General features: G+C 36.2%; 1 protein-coding gene across 1 annotated transcript; it reads left to right on the top strand.

Annotated features, from left to right (window-relative positions):
• Window positions 1-1507: 1507 nt before the first annotated feature.
• Window positions 1508-17224, top strand: LOC126679917 (regulator of nonsense transcripts 1 homolog). Its single transcript, XM_050374938.2, has 29 exons — window positions 1508-2194; window positions 2841-3092; window positions 3174-3344; window positions 3422-3472; window positions 3636-3728; window positions 3880-3975; window positions 4144-4194; window positions 4277-4395; window positions 6176-6284; window positions 6890-7012; window positions 7089-7160; window positions 8104-8175; window positions 8276-8342; window positions 8701-8843; window positions 8918-8989; window positions 9061-9189; window positions 9990-10145; window positions 10633-10746; window positions 10828-10926; window positions 11005-11082; window positions 12449-12583; window positions 13807-13881; window positions 14035-14140; window positions 14352-14725; window positions 15163-15225; window positions 15315-15386; window positions 15878-16009; window positions 16091-16210; window positions 16398-17224. Exons 1-29 carry the CDS (start codon window positions 1646-1648, stop codon window positions 16524-16526), a joined length of 3822 nt encoding a protein of 1273 aa, XP_050230895.1. The 5' UTR covers window positions 1508-1645; the 3' UTR covers window positions 16527-17224.
• The last annotated feature ends 1408 nt before the right edge of the window (window positions 17225-18632 follow it).

Raw genomic sequence — 18632 nt, 5'->3', positions numbered from 1 at the left:
AATTAAAAGAAACTTTTAGGCAAAGAGTTCACTAATGTAATCTCTTACAAGATCAAATCTCGTATGAATATATTTATAATTTATCTTTTTAACTTTTTAATAATTTAAATCGATTTTATCATTTAATGGCCAAAAATTACGAAAATGCCACCCATGCACAAATAATCAATTCACGTAGCCATGCACACGTAAAAATTAAATAATTAAAAATCTATCATCACAAATAAATCAATCACACGAAATTAACAACCAAAAATTAATTTCTAAGCCGGTATTCCACCGCCACTAATTTCCGATTCACCGCATTTCCAAAAATTCCACATTTTGAAAATTAGGGATATTACACAAACCCCCTGATAAAAAAAAGATCAGTAAACCCCCTGATCTTTGTGGCGGCGCCACCTAAACCCCCTAAACCCCAAATATGACAAAATACCCCTGGCGCCGTCTTTTGCAGTCAACTGTCAGTCTTAATAAAAAAAAAAATCTGACGGCGCTACGTCAGCGAGAGACTTTAAAAATTTCAAACACCCAAAATACCCCTAATTTAATTTAGAAAAAGACAAAAAAACAAACAAATCAACCCAATAACCATTTGGTTAACCACAATAACCAACCCAACCACCCAACTACCGACGCAACCACCGCAGGAATTTTTTTCGGTCATCCTCAGTCTGTTCTTCAACGAAGAACAAACCCATCTGGGTCTGTTCTTCGTCGAAGAACAGATCCGTCTTGGGTTAGATTTGAATTCCCATGATATTTTTTATGTATGTTCATCTTTATCTATCGATATCTTGGGTTGATGGTATGTGTTGGTTTTTGGTTGCGTTTGATAAAACCTACGTTTTATGCATTTTGGCGATATTTGCAATTATGAGCGTTGTGGTCATGAGCATGCTTAGACTGTTGTTGACATATTGGTTTGACTATAAGTTATGCATGTTGGCATGTATTACTTGAAATTGAGATTATTTATATTATTGGCATGTTGTTGGAGTTTCAGAAATGTGTCGAGCATTTTGGTTATATGTTGTTATTTAAACTGCTCTACTTAGGTTGCAGTCTCGGTTGCTCCCTAACATTGGTTTTATGCAGGTTTTGTATGATTGTGTGTTATTCGTAAGGCTAATTACGGGTTTCGGAGTTATCACTGCCATACTCTAGGCTGATCACGATTTATGAAATGGTGACAAAATTAAAGATGAATTACCAAATCCCTTGAAGTAAATGTCGAAATTAACGGAAAGGCCTAATAGTTAACAAAATTGAAATTGATGGATCATTAAATAAACTTTTGAAACAATAGGTACAAAACTGTTAATTATAATACACTTCATGGACTTCAAAATAATTTGCCTTAAAATTAACTAATCTCTCACATCATCACGTGCCGATTCGTTTCACCTCACGCGTAATCAAACTCCAAGGGTCTTGTACTAAAAAAAAAAAAAACTCCAAAGGGTCCCACCACCAAATCACCATCGCGCGTGTAGCGCGTTCTCACATTTTCTTCTCTTCCTCGACACGAAAAAAAAAACTCACATTTTTCTTCCCCTGTATCTTTTAATAACTTTCACCAAACCCTAACCCTAGAATTCAAAACAAAAATTATCTCTGTGCAAGGCATTATCAGCCAGTCTCGATGGACGCAGAGCAGAGCGCTCTCTACGAAACGGCGTCGCAGCCGGACACCGGAACAGACGCGTACACATTCCTCGAATTCAACACACAAGGCGAATCCGACTTCGATTATCCCGAATTCCGTTCTCCGATAACATCAGCGTGGCCGACACCTTCAGATTCTCTCGCGGCGGCCGCCGCCGCCGCAGCAACCTCTTCTTCTGCGTTGGATCCCATAGCATCCGCCGCACCAGCATCGTCGTCGTCTTCTGATCACCACCACTCCGCTGCTGATTCTCCCTCAGCGGCGGCGGCAGCAGGCTCTTCCCCTGGGAAGGGGTTGAGGAGTGGCGTGGAAGGGATAGTGAGCGGAATGGGAGGGTTGAATTTTGAGGAGACGGTGGGAGATGAGGAGGTAGGAGGAGGAGGAGGGGATTACACGGAGCATGCTTGTAGGTATTGTGGGGTTACGAATCCTGCTTGTGTTGTTAGGTGTAATGTTCCTTCTTGTAGGAAGTGGTTTTGTAATTCTAGAGGCAATACCTCCGGTTCCCACATTGTTAATCACCTGGTGAGTTTATTTATGTAATTCATTTTTGTTTATGGTAGTTCAATTTCTATTATAATTATGTTAGGCATGAAAACGCTGGTGTCTGATCTTTTGATATTATTAATCTGAAATTTTTCTTTTAGTTGAGTAACCACTGAATTATGTTTAACAGTGTTGGAATTGTAGTGGGTGACTGTATGTGGTTGAGCTTTTTGGGGCAATTATTCAAAACCTTGGATAAAAAAGGACTAAAATGTAGTGGAAATGTAGGAGATAATCTTGCATTGATAAATTTGCTTGATATTGGTGGATTTTTGAACTATAAAAGAATTTTGAAGTGTTTATTAGGATAGTTGTAAGCTAGTGATAGTTACTTGTCTGGAGATTTTGAAGTCATGTGTAACTATAAGAAAAATTGAGATGCCAATAGCCATATTATTGTCTTTGAGTCATAATGGTATTGTTAGCTAGGTTTCGACCTCCAATACAACCTTTCAAAGCACCCTAGCCACATTTTAATTTTACTTTCCAGGTATGGTATCAATCCGTTAAAATAATTGATCTTGCTATGTAGTAGCATTTTTTATGCACCCTGGGATAAGTGTTGCCACTTGCCAACTCCTTATATTCATTGGAGGTGAAGCATGATTGCCTGTATTTTTCGCAGGTCCGTGCAAAACACAAAGAAGTCTGTCTCCATAAAGACAGTCCTCTAGGAGAAACTATACTTGAATGTTATAATTGTGGATGCAGAAATGTGTTCCTTCTTGGATTTATATCAGCCAAGACAGAAAGTGTCGTCGTTCTCCTTTGTAGGGAACCTTGCTTGAACGTGAACGCATTGAAGGACATGAACTGGGATCTGAGCCAATGGTGCCCCCTCATTGACGATAGGTGTTTTCTACAGTGGCTTGTTAAGGTTAGTAAGCAATTATTTGTTGATTGAAATCTATTTTTACAGAATTTTTTTTATGTGTTGTATTAAATTTGTATTTTTCAGGTACCTACTGAACAGGAGCAGCTGAGGGCACGTCAAATTAGTGCTCAGCAAATAAATAAAGTAGAAGAACTTTGGAAAACAAATCCTGATGCCTCCCTAGAAGATCTCGAGAAACCTGGCATTGATGATGAGCCCCATCCTGTAGCATTGAAGTATGAAGACGCATACCAGGTACTAGTTATAGTGATTATTTTGAAACACATACAGTGGATATATGCTGCTTATGGTAATGATTTCTTCTGTTGCAGTATCAAAATGTATTTGCCCCGCTGATTAAGCTTGAGGCTGATTATGACAAGGTATGCACCTTAATTTTGCAGTTTGTTTCTATTTATAACCCTTGTGTAAGGCTCTCTGTCTTTTCTTTTCATTATATTGTTTTACTTACTGAGCAATATGTGCATCTTTTTATGATTGTTTGTCTAAAAATATTTGTGTCATTTTTGTTCTAATTTATCGTAGATGATGAAAGAATCACAAAGCAAGGATAATGTTACTATTCGATGGGACATTGGCCTTAACAAGAAGCGGATTGCATATTTTGTCTTTCCGAAGGTGTGTTAGGTTTTTGTTTCTTTTACTCATTTCCTAATATTTTTTGCTCTCGCTATACAATTTTCTGGTTTGTGTTAAAGTTGTGCTGATACATGTTCTATAACATCCTTTATACATCATGAGGTGAACCAACTATTTTTTGCCATTCCAGGAGGACAATGAATTGCGTCTTGTACCTGGTGATGAGTTGCGGCTGCGTTATTCTGGTGATGCTGCCCATCCAGCATGGCAGTCAGTTGGGCATGTGGTGTGTCCTCTATTCTTATTAGACTATTCGATGCTTGGTTCCTTTTTTTTAAAAAACTCACTTTTTGATTTCAATTGATAGTTCAGTCTTTATAAGTCTCGTTTTCTATCTCTCTTAGGGAATATGTTCAGATTACCTAAATTCTAAGGCACTGTTTTGTTATTTCAGATCAAATTAACTGCACAAGAGGAAGTAGCACTTGAGCTTCGTGCTAGTCAGGTAGTTTCTAGCATGCTTGATTTCTCACATCTAGTTTCAGGGAGTGATGTGATGTCACTACTAATCACTATTCTGAATACAGGGAGTTCCCGTAGATATAAACCATGGCCTCAGTGTTGATTTTGTGTGGAAAAGTACAAGCTTTGATCGGATGCAAGGGGCAATGAAAACTTTTGCTGTTGATGAAACAAGTGTCAGTGGGTAGGTTGATCGACTCAACTTTGCTTGCATCTATCTGCTTAAAATGAAAATACCTTTTTATTAATTTAGGACAATTTTAATAGAATGCTGTTTCTGGTTTATTTATAATCTTATTTGAGTAGTCACAAGGGTAAGCAGTATTTGTTGGCCTTTTTCTCTTTCTTTCGTATTGTGAATGGTATAATGTTGAACGTGACTATAGATATGAGACCAGGTGCATGGCAATGCAATTGGTCTGAGCAGGACAAATATTTAGCTTCTTATGTCCTGCCATGTTAGGAAGAAAAGAACTTGCTTGTGGTGGATGCATCATTGCAATTTCTTAAAACATGTTTAAAAATTAGTAAATAATAGTGTATTAACATGTATTTTAATACTCCCTCCGTCCCAATAGAGTTGTCCACTTTGAGAAATTTTTTTGTCCCAAAATTCTTGTCCACTTTCAAAAAGTAACTAACTCTTACACTCAATTTTCCTATATTACCCCTATTTAAAATCCACTAATGAGTAAATTGAAAGTGGACCCTATATTAAATAGGGGTATGACAAGAAAAGTAAAGAAAATTTTGCAAAACCCATGAACAATAATTGCTTTTCTTAAACTGTGTGATAAAGGCAAAGTGGATAACTCTATTGGGGCGGAGGGAGTAGTTATTCTTATTTTTGCGTAAATATTCATGTCGCCTTATTACATGTATTCGATGAGTCGAACTTATATGATTTAACATTTAGAAGATTAGAATTATATATCCATTTAACTTTTCTGAAAACTAAACTGTTTTTTCTTTATTTATTTCAAATCAAATTGATAATACATATACTAAAAGTTCAGAAAACACTAATCTTGACTGGTTCTGGAATTCCGCTCGGAATTTGGATTGGGGCCATAGTTGTTAAAAGCGCGCCTCAGAATAGCGCATAGCGCAGGTGGTGCGCCTCAGAAACACCCGAGGCGACCACCTTCATCAAGGCGCGCCTCAGGCGCGCTAAAGCGTTGAGGCGAGGCTCTGAGGCGCAAAGCGCAGCCTCTGTTACCCGGTTTTGCTATTTTCACGATACAAGATCTGGGTCGGACATGGAGATGTGCAATCGGACTCTTCAAAATAAAAAAACCAGATGAAAGATCAGATGATGGAAGAAGAAGAAGAAGTGAAACCAGTTAGGGCGGCTCTGTCTAGGGTTAATAATGTTAGGGAATAGACTAAAGGCTCTTAATATCTTAATGGGCCTCTTTTGACAGCCCAAAACCAACAAAAAAAGTCATTTAAAGGCCTTATTCTTTAATAAATGGCTTTTTATACTATTATAAATAGTTAACTTATAAAATGGCTGTTCACTTTAGTAAAAAGGGCAAATTTTGCATTAAAACTATAAATTAAAAATATATTAAATCCTCTAAAATAAATAAGGCTTATCTAATCATCCATATATTTAATTTTGGGGACAATTATTGTGTGTGTCATAGGTATTTTAATGTTTTTTACATATATGCGCCGAGCTTCACTCGGGCGTGCGCTTTTTTTGCGCCTTGCGCTTAAAGCGATATGGGACCCTTTGCGCTTCAAGTGCGCTTTGCGCTTTAACAACTATGGGGCTGATAGAAGTGATGGAGAAGCAACAGGGATTTGAATTGGCATCTGTCCTAGGCTTGTTGAGTATTGTCATATTGAGCCTATGTTATCTTTCTCATCTGCCAGAGATGTGCAAAGTTGAATTTTTTTATATCTTGAATCTGAATTACACATAGATATGTATATTTAAGATGCTGATTTGCATGCAGTTACATATACCACCATCTGCTGGGTCATGAGGTTGAAAATCAAAATGTTCGCAATGCTCTTCCACGGCGTTTTGGTGCCCCTGGTCTTCCAGAGCTGAATGCATCTCAGGTATGCTATCTTCACTGAACATGATAGAGCTCATTGCATCTCTGAATCAGGAGATGGAATTCGTTGGAAATCTTACATTATCATGGATTGATCATGCTAAATATTTTTGAATGCTAAAGGTAGTATAGTAATTGTTGTGAAGTTTTAGGTGTAGATCAAATCTTTATTTTTAACATCTCATATGGATCACGTTTACCATAACATGTCCTATATGATTGGCTGGTGGTCAGTATAAATGTTGTTGTCCTGCTCTAAATTTGTTGAGACTGATTTCACACTTTTTTTCATCTACTAAAGTAAATGTTTCTGATGGAATTTTACGCAAGTGTTCTTATTCTGCTCTACTATCCTTCTTGTGACAAATCTAAAAATCCTTTGGGTCATCAATATAAATTTGAATTTCGGTGCCTTTGAGACCCTGTCCACGTATTTACTATTTCTGTCTAAATTTGAACTTTTTATGTTAATCTTTTCTATTCAGTTATGAAAGTTATTCTTTTGTGGTATATATGTTCATTTTTTTATTTTCTATGTGTTTGAATTTGAAAGCAAATTTCATTTTTCAATTGCATTTCACGACTAATTCTTCCTTATTTGACAACTAGGTTTTTGCTGTAAAGAGTGTTCTTCAAAGACCTATAAGCTTGATTCAAGGACCGCCTGGCACTGGAAAAACTGTTACCTCTGCTGCCATTGTTTATCACATGGCTAAGCAGGGTCAGGGACAGGTATGCTCTACACAATTTTTATGTGACTTGCAGTTATAATTGATCCATGTTTATGGCACTTACACTCTGATATCAGGTTTTGGTATGTGCACCTAGTAATGTGGCTGTAGACCAACTAGCTGAGAAGATAAGTGCCACTGGCTTAAAGGTAATTTGCTTTATTAGAAGGAAAGATGTAACAGTTTACTTAATGCTTGTTGCATTTTATTTTGCATATAATCTTCAATTTTGTTTAAATATAAATGCTCTGATATTGTATCATGTCATGTGGAGTTATTTCACAGTTTTTTTTGTGCCGTCTTGCTTTCTTTGTCAAAATATCATGCTCTTCTATTGCAATTTTTAAGGTTTGTGTTCGGCAAGATTTATACATCCAATAATTTGTAGTTACCATTTTTTCTCTAGTAATGCAACACCAAGTATGTGGCTGTATAGGTTCAAAGACCTTTTACTGTTCACTATAGTCAAATTTCTCAAGTTTTAAGTTAGTGAAGAACGTTCTCTTAAAAAAAAAGAAGTTATTGAAGATTATGTGTGTACCTATGAAGCATACATACGGGAATGGGTACAGATACAGACATAGTGAACGGCATTTTAAAAGAAAAATGAGACACGAACATGGCGTGGAAGCGACAAATTTATTTTATATATGTATATATAGGATTTAGAAGAAAAAAAGAAAAATCCATGAAATAAAAGAAATTATTAAGTGGTAGGTTTTGTGTTTAAATTGAAGAAATAAGTAGGAAATTAGAATAAAAGATTGAAGAGAGAGCTGTACTTTTACTTCAATAAAGAGGGGCCCTGTTGTGTTTTAAAGAAACAAATTGGATGAGGGCTAGGTTTTGGTTCTTAAAAAGATCCATAACTGTTTTGAAAGATTCTTTGGCGTGCCCATATGATGTGTCCCCGACATGTCACCCTCCTCTCAACAGTAAAATTCCTAGGAAACTTATTTTTTCGTGTCCCATACTGTGTCTCTTCTGTCCCTGAAGTGTTTCCCTGCAAAATGTACCTCCGAGAAGAGTCGATGCTTCATAGGGTTGTGGGTATATTGTCTAATATGTATTTATATTTGTCTGCAACTGAAGGTTGTTCGACTATGTGCAAAGTCGAGGGAAGCTGTAAGTTCTCCTGTTGAGCATCTAACCCTTCACTATCAGGTTTGTTAATTTGTACCCATTTTAGTTCTTCTCATTTTGCTTTCCTGTTATTGTCCTTTTGTGGTTTGAAGGTTCAAGCTTCATCCAACTTGATTTGCAGGTTAGACATCTTGACACTTCTGAAAAGAGCGAACTTCACAAGTTGCAACAATTGAAAGATGAACAAGGTGTCCTATTTTATTCATCTTGCTATCAAATATTTTATTCTGCTATTATTCTCACTTTGAATTTTTTTGGCAGTGATCGGAATTTTCTGCATGTTATAGTTTGTTAGCTTGATTTAGCTCTTTTAAACAATTGATGACATGGCTGATCAAGATCTTGTTAAGGAGCAAATTTGTTTACCTGATATGGGATACTGTTTGGTTTCTGGATTTGCTATTTTAATGCACAATCTAACATACATTTTTTTGCTTATCCTGGTTGGCTATGTAAATTTGTTTAAAAAATTTCATGCGAATTTTATTCTTGTTTTAATGGTTTTCCTTGGTCTCATCTTCCCTCTGTTCTTTGCTGTGTGAACAGGGGAGCTGTCCAGCAGTGATGAGAAAAAGTACAAAGCACTGAAGCGAGCAACAGAGAGGGAGATTTCGCAAAGTGCTGATGTTATTTGTTGTACTTGTGTTGGTGCTGGAGATCCTCGTCTTGCAAATTTTAGGTTCCGCCAGGTTGGATTGCATGCTGTGTGAACCTTTGACTATTGTTGGACATTCAGAGTCTTACACCTTTTACTCTGTTTCAGGTACTTATTGATGAGTCTACTCAGGCGACAGAACCTGAGTGTCTTATTCCCTTAGTGCTTGGGGCAAAGCAGGTACTTGTGATTAATTTTGAACTTGCTAGTATGCATTACCATCAATTTTCCTTATAAAAATCTCTCTGTAGGTTGTCCTTGTTGGAGACCATTGCCAGCTTGGTCCAGTCATTATGTGCAAGAAAGCTGCTCGTGCTGGGCTCGCGCAGTCTCTTTTTGAACGCCTTGTTTTACTTGGCGTCAAACCAATTAGATTGCAGGTAACAAATATGTGTTCTCTTGTCTTTAAGCATTTTTCTTTGTTTATGGCTGCCGTTTATGTTTTTCTTTGTATGGGTGTAATGACCTGAAATTTTATGGCTGTTTCTAGTTTGCACATTAGTTTAGATGCTGTTGCGGATAATGAAATTGATGAAAATTTAAAAATAGAGGCTAATGTGAATATTGTTATGACGAAAAATTGAATTTGGAGTGGATGCATTTGTATGATTTTATGGTTCAAAAAGCTGAAATTTATTATTTTTAAAGTACTGATGCAGACATTAATAGTGATGATCAAATAAATAGTACTCCCTCTGTCCCAATAGAGTTGTCCACTTTGCCTTTATCACAACAGTTTAAGAAAAACAATTATTGTTTATGGGTTTTGTAATTTTTTTCTTACTTTACTTGTCATACCCCTATTTAATATAGGATCCACTTGCAATTTATCTTCAATCTACTCATTAGTGGATTTTAAATAGGGATAATATAGGAAAACTAAGTGTAAAAGTTAGTTACTTTTTGAAAGTGGATAAGAGTTTTGGGACAAAAAAATTTCTCAAAGTGGACAACTCTATTGGGACGGAGGGAGTATATACATTGTCTTTATGACTGAAACGACATCTTTGTTTAGGGATATGCAAGCATATTAAATATTATCCCAATTGTTTTGCTGTTGAATATGGATGTGGCAAGAATTTCTAAGAATTGACGGTGTTTAGTTTTTATTTATCAGCCTTGTTGATTTTTTTCTTAACAAAGCTGCAACACTGACATGTTTTGCTGTCTTGAATTTTAGGTTCAATATCGCATGCATCCGTGCCTTTCAGAATTTCCATCTAACAGCTTTTATGAAGGCACACTGCAAAATGGAGTGACTGTCAATGAGAGGCAGTCATCGGGAATCGATTTTCCTTGGCCTGTGCCTAATCGTCCCATGTTCTTTTATGTTCAGGTATATTAATCGTCTATCATCTATGTTATGCTACAATTTTACAACTGATGCAATCCTTTGAATTAAAACCAATTACATTGTGGTTTGAATGCAAGTGTAGTTGTCTTTTCTCTTTTTGATGATAAGACATTTGTCTTTAGCCATGAAGCTACTGTCCTTTGGGGTCTAGTGACTGGCTGCTTATTAGTTAGACGTGCTTCAAGCCCAAGTGCTTGAGACAGATGTGGGACCGAACTCTCGGCCTTGTAGCCATTTTGTAGACAAGGACATTTTCTCTTTTGCTGTATTGGGTGGAGTGGTCCTTAGGGAAGGGAGGCTACTCACTATTAGTAGCCCATGTCGGCCCAGTAAATTAAGGAAAAGATGAATAAAGAATCTTAAAAAATGTAACAAAACTGCTTTTGTGATGCAAGTTAAGCTCTCATTTTCATTTGCTTCTTCTTTTATTTTCAAACAATAGTTTTGTAATTAGATGGCTATTGTTTAGATGGGACAAGAGGAAATAAGTGCCAGTGGAACATCTTATCTAAATCGTACTGAGGCAGCTAATGTTGAAAAAATTGTGACTACTTTCTTGAGAAGTGGTGTGGTGCCTAGTCAGGTATGTTCTTTTCTTTACTTTCATGTATGCAGTTCTATATTATTTTCCATGTAATCGATCAAGCTGAAGGACATTTAACAGATTGGAGTGATTACCCCATACGAGGGGCAGAGAGCATATATTGTGAACTATATGTCAAGAAATGGTGCTCTTAGACAGCAACTGTATAAAGAAATTGAGGTGATGTAGTGATGTTAATTTTTCAGTCTAAATTCTTTCAAATATTTGGTTGCATCTGTTTGATTGTTTTGTTTGTAGGTTGCAAGCGTTGATTCCTTCCAAGGAAGGGAAAAAGATTACATTATTTTGTCCTGTGTTAGGAGTAATGAACATCAGGTATGCTCCCGCAATTACTCTAGATTGGCCCGCTAAATAAAGAGTTTTAGCTTTCTCCTTTTTTGGCTAATTCTTGTGAAAGCATAAATTCTTTGCCTTAGTATTGAAATAGTGAGTTAAGGCCTAGTGGCCTACGATTTAATTCTTCCTTGTTTTAGTTACTGCTTTGTGGCTATCTTACATACTGATCAGAGGTGGCCCCTTATTTTGTGACACCAAAATGAAAGTACATCCCTTGTTAGAAGAAGTCACGATACTGCAATGTTAAACTATGTACTCAATGGTTTCAATAGCAAATTCTAATGCTCACAATCTATGATACACAGAAACCTTGATGAGCAACGTTTTTAGTTGCGGAAACGTGTCCGTTTTGGAAGCTCTGATAAACTCATAGGAAACATTTCGGGACTGTTTTGTGAATGATAGTTTCCTAATCGGAAACCCATTTCCTAATCGGAAACCCATCTCCTAAAATCTAAAATCTAAATACTGAAATAAGTTAATTAATTACCCACAAATTTTATCATTCATGTTACCCACAATCCGCTTATAAAATTCTTGTCTCTCTAAAAATACAAATCTCTATAGTTTACCTTACTATTTCTTAGAAATTTGAATTTTGATTATATTTAAATGAGTTGTTTATTAATTATTATAAATATATTAATAAAGTATTTGTATGAAAGTATTACAAATAAAAGTTTACATGTAATTTCTCTTTATAAATTTTTATGTTTTTAAATTTATCTCTATATTTTTATTAATTACGGGTTCACCCACGTTTCCGTTTATTATGTTTTGAGAAAATCTGTTTTCCGATTTCGTGTCACAATCAACACTAACCATTTGCGATCTTGCTTATATTCTTTTAAAATATATATTGCTTTATTCGAGTAATTTTGTTGAGTTATCAATATTAGATGCCTGTGTTTTCAGACATAGTCTATTACAATAAGAATCTCATTAGTATTGGATTTCTCGTGATAAATATATTTTATGGTTAACTAAAACTAGTGTTTCACTTGGTACTTAATTTTTAAGTCTTTCTAGACTTTTAATCACCCACTTTTAGAGTACTGGTGTTTTCAAGATTCTTATGTTATCTTTTGGCAATTTTGGTACCAATCTTCAAATTGTGCTATTATTTTCATTATAATATCTTCATCATGCTTGCTGTTTTGTATTTGAAGCATGCTTATTATCATGTCATCCTTAGAAAAAATAATATTATTTTCACATAATTGTTAATGCAGAACATGAAGAAGACAGAAATTCTGAGACTAAATTTAAGCTTTTGTTTATATTTTTACGTAAAACCTCTTATGAAATTTATGGTTTTTTAGCTGTTGTGACCTTTTTTTTTCAGGGTATTGGGTTTCTTAATGATCCACGGAGGCTCAATGTTGCTCTTACACGTGCTAGATATGGCATTGTTATTTTGGGAAACCCTAAAGTTCTGAGCAAACAACCTCTGTGGAATAGCCTTCTGACACACTACAAGGTATGCTTTTAGTGTTTGCTGCGTTCTGTCCTCGGGTATTGCGGTGTTTCATCCAAAATAAAATAAGTCTCTTTAGATATTGATGCAAATAATAAGCTTTTGTTTTTTCATTTGAAATTCACCAAATTATAATACCTACTGCGATTTAATTTTAATAAAATATAGTTCGTTTCTTGATATGTTTGTTAAAATTATTCTATCTTACTCCAGCAAAATAGTTGGCCTGGCTCCATATGAATATTTTTACTTGCAGATTACAAGAAATGTGAAATGAATTTGACTATAGGAAGCTTATTCTAATGTAAATTAAATCTGAGTTTTTTGTATGTCAAACTGAAATAGCAGAAAACAGTGATAATTTGTCGACCTGAAAGAAGATAGTCCAACTTTTCTGTGCTGGTGGAATTTGGTAATGTTGCCAACTGTGTAGGTCTTTTAAAATTTAAAACTTTGTTCATGTAATGGGAGGAGAGTTGAGTAGAAGTGCAAATGCATGTGATCCTGGAAAAGATATGTGTACAGTGTAGGAGAGGGAGAGCAGGAAGCTTTGACAATGTGGCAGGAGCTCCTTTGTTGGTAAGGATGGTGATTAGTCATGACAACTGAGTGTAAGATAATAAAAGGCAGAAGATAGTAAAAAAGGTTGGATGGACATGTGTGTTGGTGAATATGTGCCAAGTCTTCAAAAGAATGTTGGAGGTCGTGCTTCGATATTAGTGTTGGTTAGAGAAATAGTTTAATGTTAGTGTGAATCGATTTGCTAATAATGGGTCTGAAGATTCTTTGAGAGACTATACGATGTATCCAGTGACTATATGAGTAATTGGCTGCCACTTGGCATAGTATTGTGTAAAACATAGAACAAATTGATTGTTGACATTTACAAATGGAAGATTACATCCAACACTCTGAAGTTATTAATCTTGTATAAAATTAAAATTAACCTCCTGGTGTGTAACCTGCAAGTACTAGCTCAGTAGATGAACATCAGTGATATTGCCTTGCCTTTTGAGGTATCACAAGTCATTAATCTTAAAATCAAGTTCTCTTTTGCTCAGAACTTCGTAGTGATGAAAATCTATCATGATATTTTATTTTGTTATAATGATGATTCACAGCAATAGGAGACTAATATTTGGAGTGTACTGAACATTTACAGTTCATAATTTTTCTGTATTTGCTACCTGTAATTGAAAATTTTTTCTCTAAAAATGTTCTAACAGGAACATGAATGCTTGGTTGAAGGTCCTTTAAATAACTTGAAGCAGAGTATGGTTCAATTTCAGAAGCCCAAGAAGGTAATGCTTTTTATAAAAGAAAAATCATCGGTTGACCCAACCCAAGATCAATCTAATTTATTCATTTTGCCCCTTACCTTGTTTTTCTTTTTGGTTCTCTACTATAACGTGCGCAAGTATAAGTCTGAACTGATTGGGTTAGTTATTGCACAGATCTATAATGATAGGAGACTCTTCTTTGGTGGTGGCCCTGGAATTGTTCCTAATGACAGTGCTTCATCCAGCCCAAGCTCTGATAGAAGAAGCTCTCGTGGCAGAGGTATGCTATAGCTGATATAGTTTATTATGTGTCATTTACCACTCTTCTCAGACATCTTCATGGAATTTCTTAGTACATCGAGTCCAAGGACTACAGCGTTCACTCAAAATATCCATGGAGCTAATGACTGATGTTAATATGTTTATCTTCACAATTGTTTTCTTGACTTATGTTAGTATATGAGGCTGATCTCACTCTGTCCCATTTACAGGTTCATTCATACCACCTGGGCCGCCCAACGGTACTCATAAGCCTAATGCTCATCCTACTGGGTTCCCAATGTCTCGAGTTCCCATTCCTCCATTTCATGGTGGTCCACTATCCCAACCATATGCCATTCCTACTCGCGGAGCTGTGCACGGGCCTGTTGGCGCTGTTCCTCATGTTCCTCCACCAGGAAGTCGGGGTTTTGGTGCGGGGCGTGGGAATACTGGTGCTCCCATTGGCAGTCATCTTCCACACCAGCAAAACACGCAGCAAACTATTGGAAATATGGGATCCACATTTAACTTTCCTGCTTTTGAGAATCCAAATAGCCAGCCATCTGCGGGCGGTCCACTGTCTCAGCCTGGATATGTCAATAATGTATGTATTGTTGTTTTCAAAAATATTAGTCTTGTTTTGTCCTATCGTAGATTTAATTTAATTGTTGGAGCTGTCTTATTTTTTACGATGATTGGAATAACACCAATGAAATGCCTTTTGCTATTTCATGGTGTTGGAAATGCTTAGTTTATTTTGATGGGTAATTAATCAATGATTTGATGAATGCATCAAGACATTACAAACTTACATGCAATTTCCTTCATGAATTAGTTCAAAAATGATTTTCATAATCAGAAAGAAAACCAAAATTTCCAATGTAAGTGTATTGATCCCATCAGTTTCTCTCCTATGCTTACATTTTCTTTTGTCCTTTAGATCTTGGCATGACCAAGAACACCTTCTCCTTTTTCCTCTTTGGCATACTGTTACTAGTATAGTATTATAGTTTCCTGATGATCTTCTGGTTGTTTATGTAGATGCCAGTCCAAGGTCCAAGTCAATCATTCCGTGATGGATTTTCTATGGGAGGCATGTCTCAGGTATGTTCATTAACTTCATGCACAAGAAGTTGATTCTATAGATTCTTTTGCTGGTACTTATTTTCTTGCTTCATTGGGCACTGAATCAGGATTTCCTGGGTGATGACTTTAAAAGCCAGGGCTCACACGTTCCTTATAATGTTGCAGACTTCTCCACTCAGGTATGGTTACTCATGCAGCATAATGTAATGCAGTACAAATTTCCAGATTTATTCTATGCATCATAAATCCAATAGCAAATGTTTATTATGAATCATGTTAACTCTTTCATGGAGATGTAGATTTCTATCAGATTCAGGATACAGTGTCATAATGGAATTCTGATTTAATCAGGGTCCTTTGTAGTTTCAGCTTTCAACAAAATTGCAGTAACTTAATAAAGATATCCCTGTCAACAAGACTTTCAAGCAAGAATGACTCTACAATTACACACACTCAATTATTATATATTAGTAGCATTATGTTATTAGGGACATCGATTGAGTGTATTATCCTGTTTGTTTGTTTTTCTTGTCCTGCAATTGGATCTTATTTTCTCCAAATCTATTTTATTTTAAAAAAACATTATGGGTTGGATTATATGGGGAAATTTATTGGGAAACTGCAGAGTAGCATTTTGGAGTATTATTAACATATTGGAACTACTTTACAGGTTTCACAAAGTGGATACGCAGTTGACTATGTTACACAGGGAGGACAGGGTGGGTTCCCAGGCAACTTCATTAATCAGAATTCTCAAGCTGGATTTTCTCGTTTTGGTTCTGGAAATGATTTCATGTCCCAGGTATCTTATTGATGACCTCATTATTTAATTGCATCTTCAGTGCTTTTTTCTTTTCAGTTCTCACCTGGAGTTCTTCTGCAGGACTACATGACTCATGGATCACAGGGCCTGTTCACTCAGATCAACTTCAGTGATCCTTCACAAGATGATGTGTCACAATCTCACTTTGGCATAGCCAATGCAAACCCTCTCCAATCCCAGGTTCTTATTTCATTACAGCTTATTGCAAATAATCATAATGGGCAAAATTATGGAATTGGAAATATTTGGTGTTGGTTATACAGCCAAAATGTCCAGTGCACGTATTTTTTTTTTGTGCCTGCTATTCTTTGGTTTGATAAATTGCTCTATGCAATCCAGTTTTAAAATATGGTAAATGTAAATGCAGGGCTTGATGAACTCTCTCTACTCTCAGCCCTTTGCGCACTATAACACCCAGCCACTAAACTTGCAGTCTACGCAGCAGCCTCCGCAAGGTCAAGGTTCCCAAAACCAGAAAATGCACTACAATGGTTGAGGGGCACGGAAGTTTTTTTTGGCCTTGATGGGTTATAATCTTTTTGCCTTCAGCATCTTGGTTTGTGCTGTCATGTGTGCTCATGTGTCTGCAAAAAATGCAGACAAGAGTTTACCGTCTTTTTGAGGTCAGTATCGATACTCTTCAGAGTTTTTAAAGATGACCTTGGATGATAAAGAATAAAGGTCACAAATTGCCAGTGGATATGGTAAGGGGTGCATGAGCAGACGGAGGCAGCACATCCAAGACTGAGAAAGAAACAGATAACCCCGATTGCCTGCTTGAAAATTGTGTTTTGAAAATGGTTATAATTGTTCCGAAGGAGCATTACATGGCATGGATGGTTTTGTCGGAAAGGGTTCGGATGTGAAGATGTGGGGATTTATTCTATTTAATATACAAGGAAACCCCATTATTTGTACACAGCGTGACGGGGAAAGCCACCTAACCCTTTCAGGCTTGTCCTGACATGTAATTATACTCTTGTTATAATCGGTTTGATAATGACGATTTGTTAGGAATGTTTTATACTGCAACAACCGACGTCTTATAGTTGGATGGAGTTGTTGCAAGTGTGAAGTTGATTGGGTTCCTTTTGTTTAGTGGACATACCATTGTTTTTAGCGGAACTCAAAAGGTTGAGAGGATTGTACATATATATTATTATGGTGATGGTTTTGGTTTACTAGATTTTATTATTTTGTGTGTTTGGTTGCATTATTTGGTAGGCATGATGTGCTTAAAAATGCTTTATGTGAGACTTATGTGGTGAAGTTTGCTCCAAGTTGAATTCCCAGTTTGGTACTTGCATTCTGCCGACTGCTATCTATTCTCATAATCCTCCATCCTTCGAACTCCACACCGGTTCTAGATGGATGGTTAGTGCCAAGTTTGGCTACGATTCTAGATGGATGGTTAGTGCCAAGTTTGGCTGCTGTTGAGTCTCGAAGGCCAGTGATCGATTCAGATCAAAGCGATGAATTGTTTACTGAAGATGGAATTCTCCTAGAGTCGGAATAATAACAATATCTCTTTGGTTGAGATAAAACCATAAGTATTTGATTAAAAATTTGCTTAACGTCTTTTTTGTTATTTGGGGAGAGGGACTCTTAGCACCTGTAACCTGCGACTTTAACAAAAATAACGTCCAACTCTTATACTAGAGTTATAGTTCGTTAGTTAATTTGCTCAACTTTTGATTCTTGGCAAGAGTAATACAAAATTAATAACTTTTGATTCTTGGCAAGAGTAATACAAAATTAATAATAACTTCTCCCCTAAACTTTAGATGGCATTCCTAAAGTTCCTTTATGCATGGCTTTAATGACTTGTAGATACCTTGCCTTCAAATGAACCTGACCTTCAAGGTTCATACTAATAAAATAATTATTTAACTCTTTCACCATTTCATTCATTTTTGTCATAGTTTTCTTAACGCATTAATAACTGAGGATATATGCATTTGTGTTTAGGTAAAAAAATTGAGAAAAGGGTCATGTATCCCTCTAAAGTTTGGCTACAGGATCAAGTGAGCCCCTAACGTCCGAAAAGATTCAAATATACCCTCAGCGTCTTAAAAAGTGAACAATTAGCCTCCGATTTTGATTTATAATGAGATGTTGGGGGACTGGTTGTCAAAATTGGGGGGGGGGGGGGTCTGGTTGTTCACTTTTTAAGACGTTAGGGGCATATTTGAACCTTTCTAGACGTTGAGGGCTTACTTGATTTTCGAGTCAAACCTTAGAGGCATAAATGACCCTTTTCTCAAAAAAAAAAATTCACAACTTACAAAAAGGGCCTTCAACTCTTCTTTTTGCATCTCATTTCATATAATAAGCTTTTCTAGTAGAGTCAAAAGTTGAGTTGGTAAATAAATATGTAATTTCCTTTTGACAAATTAGCTTCTCATCTTGCGTCCATGCAAGATTAATAGCATCCTTCTTCAAATGACTTAGACTTGAACATTCAAATGTTATCTGCAATTTCATATTGAAGACCTCCCATTAAAAACTTGCACTATCCGATCTCTCAAACTCTTTTTGATAGTCAAAGAAAGAACCATCTCAATCTTGAACAAGCATCTAACGTGGCGTATAACTACCTAAA

The sequence above is a fragment of the Mercurialis annua genome, linkage group LG5, assembly GCF_937616625.2.
Source record: "Mercurialis annua linkage group LG5, ddMerAnnu1.2, whole genome shotgun sequence".
Lineage (NCBI taxonomy): Eukaryota > Viridiplantae > Streptophyta > Magnoliopsida > Malpighiales > Euphorbiaceae > Mercurialis > Mercurialis annua.
This window is presented reverse-complemented; position numbering and strand designations above follow the sequence as displayed.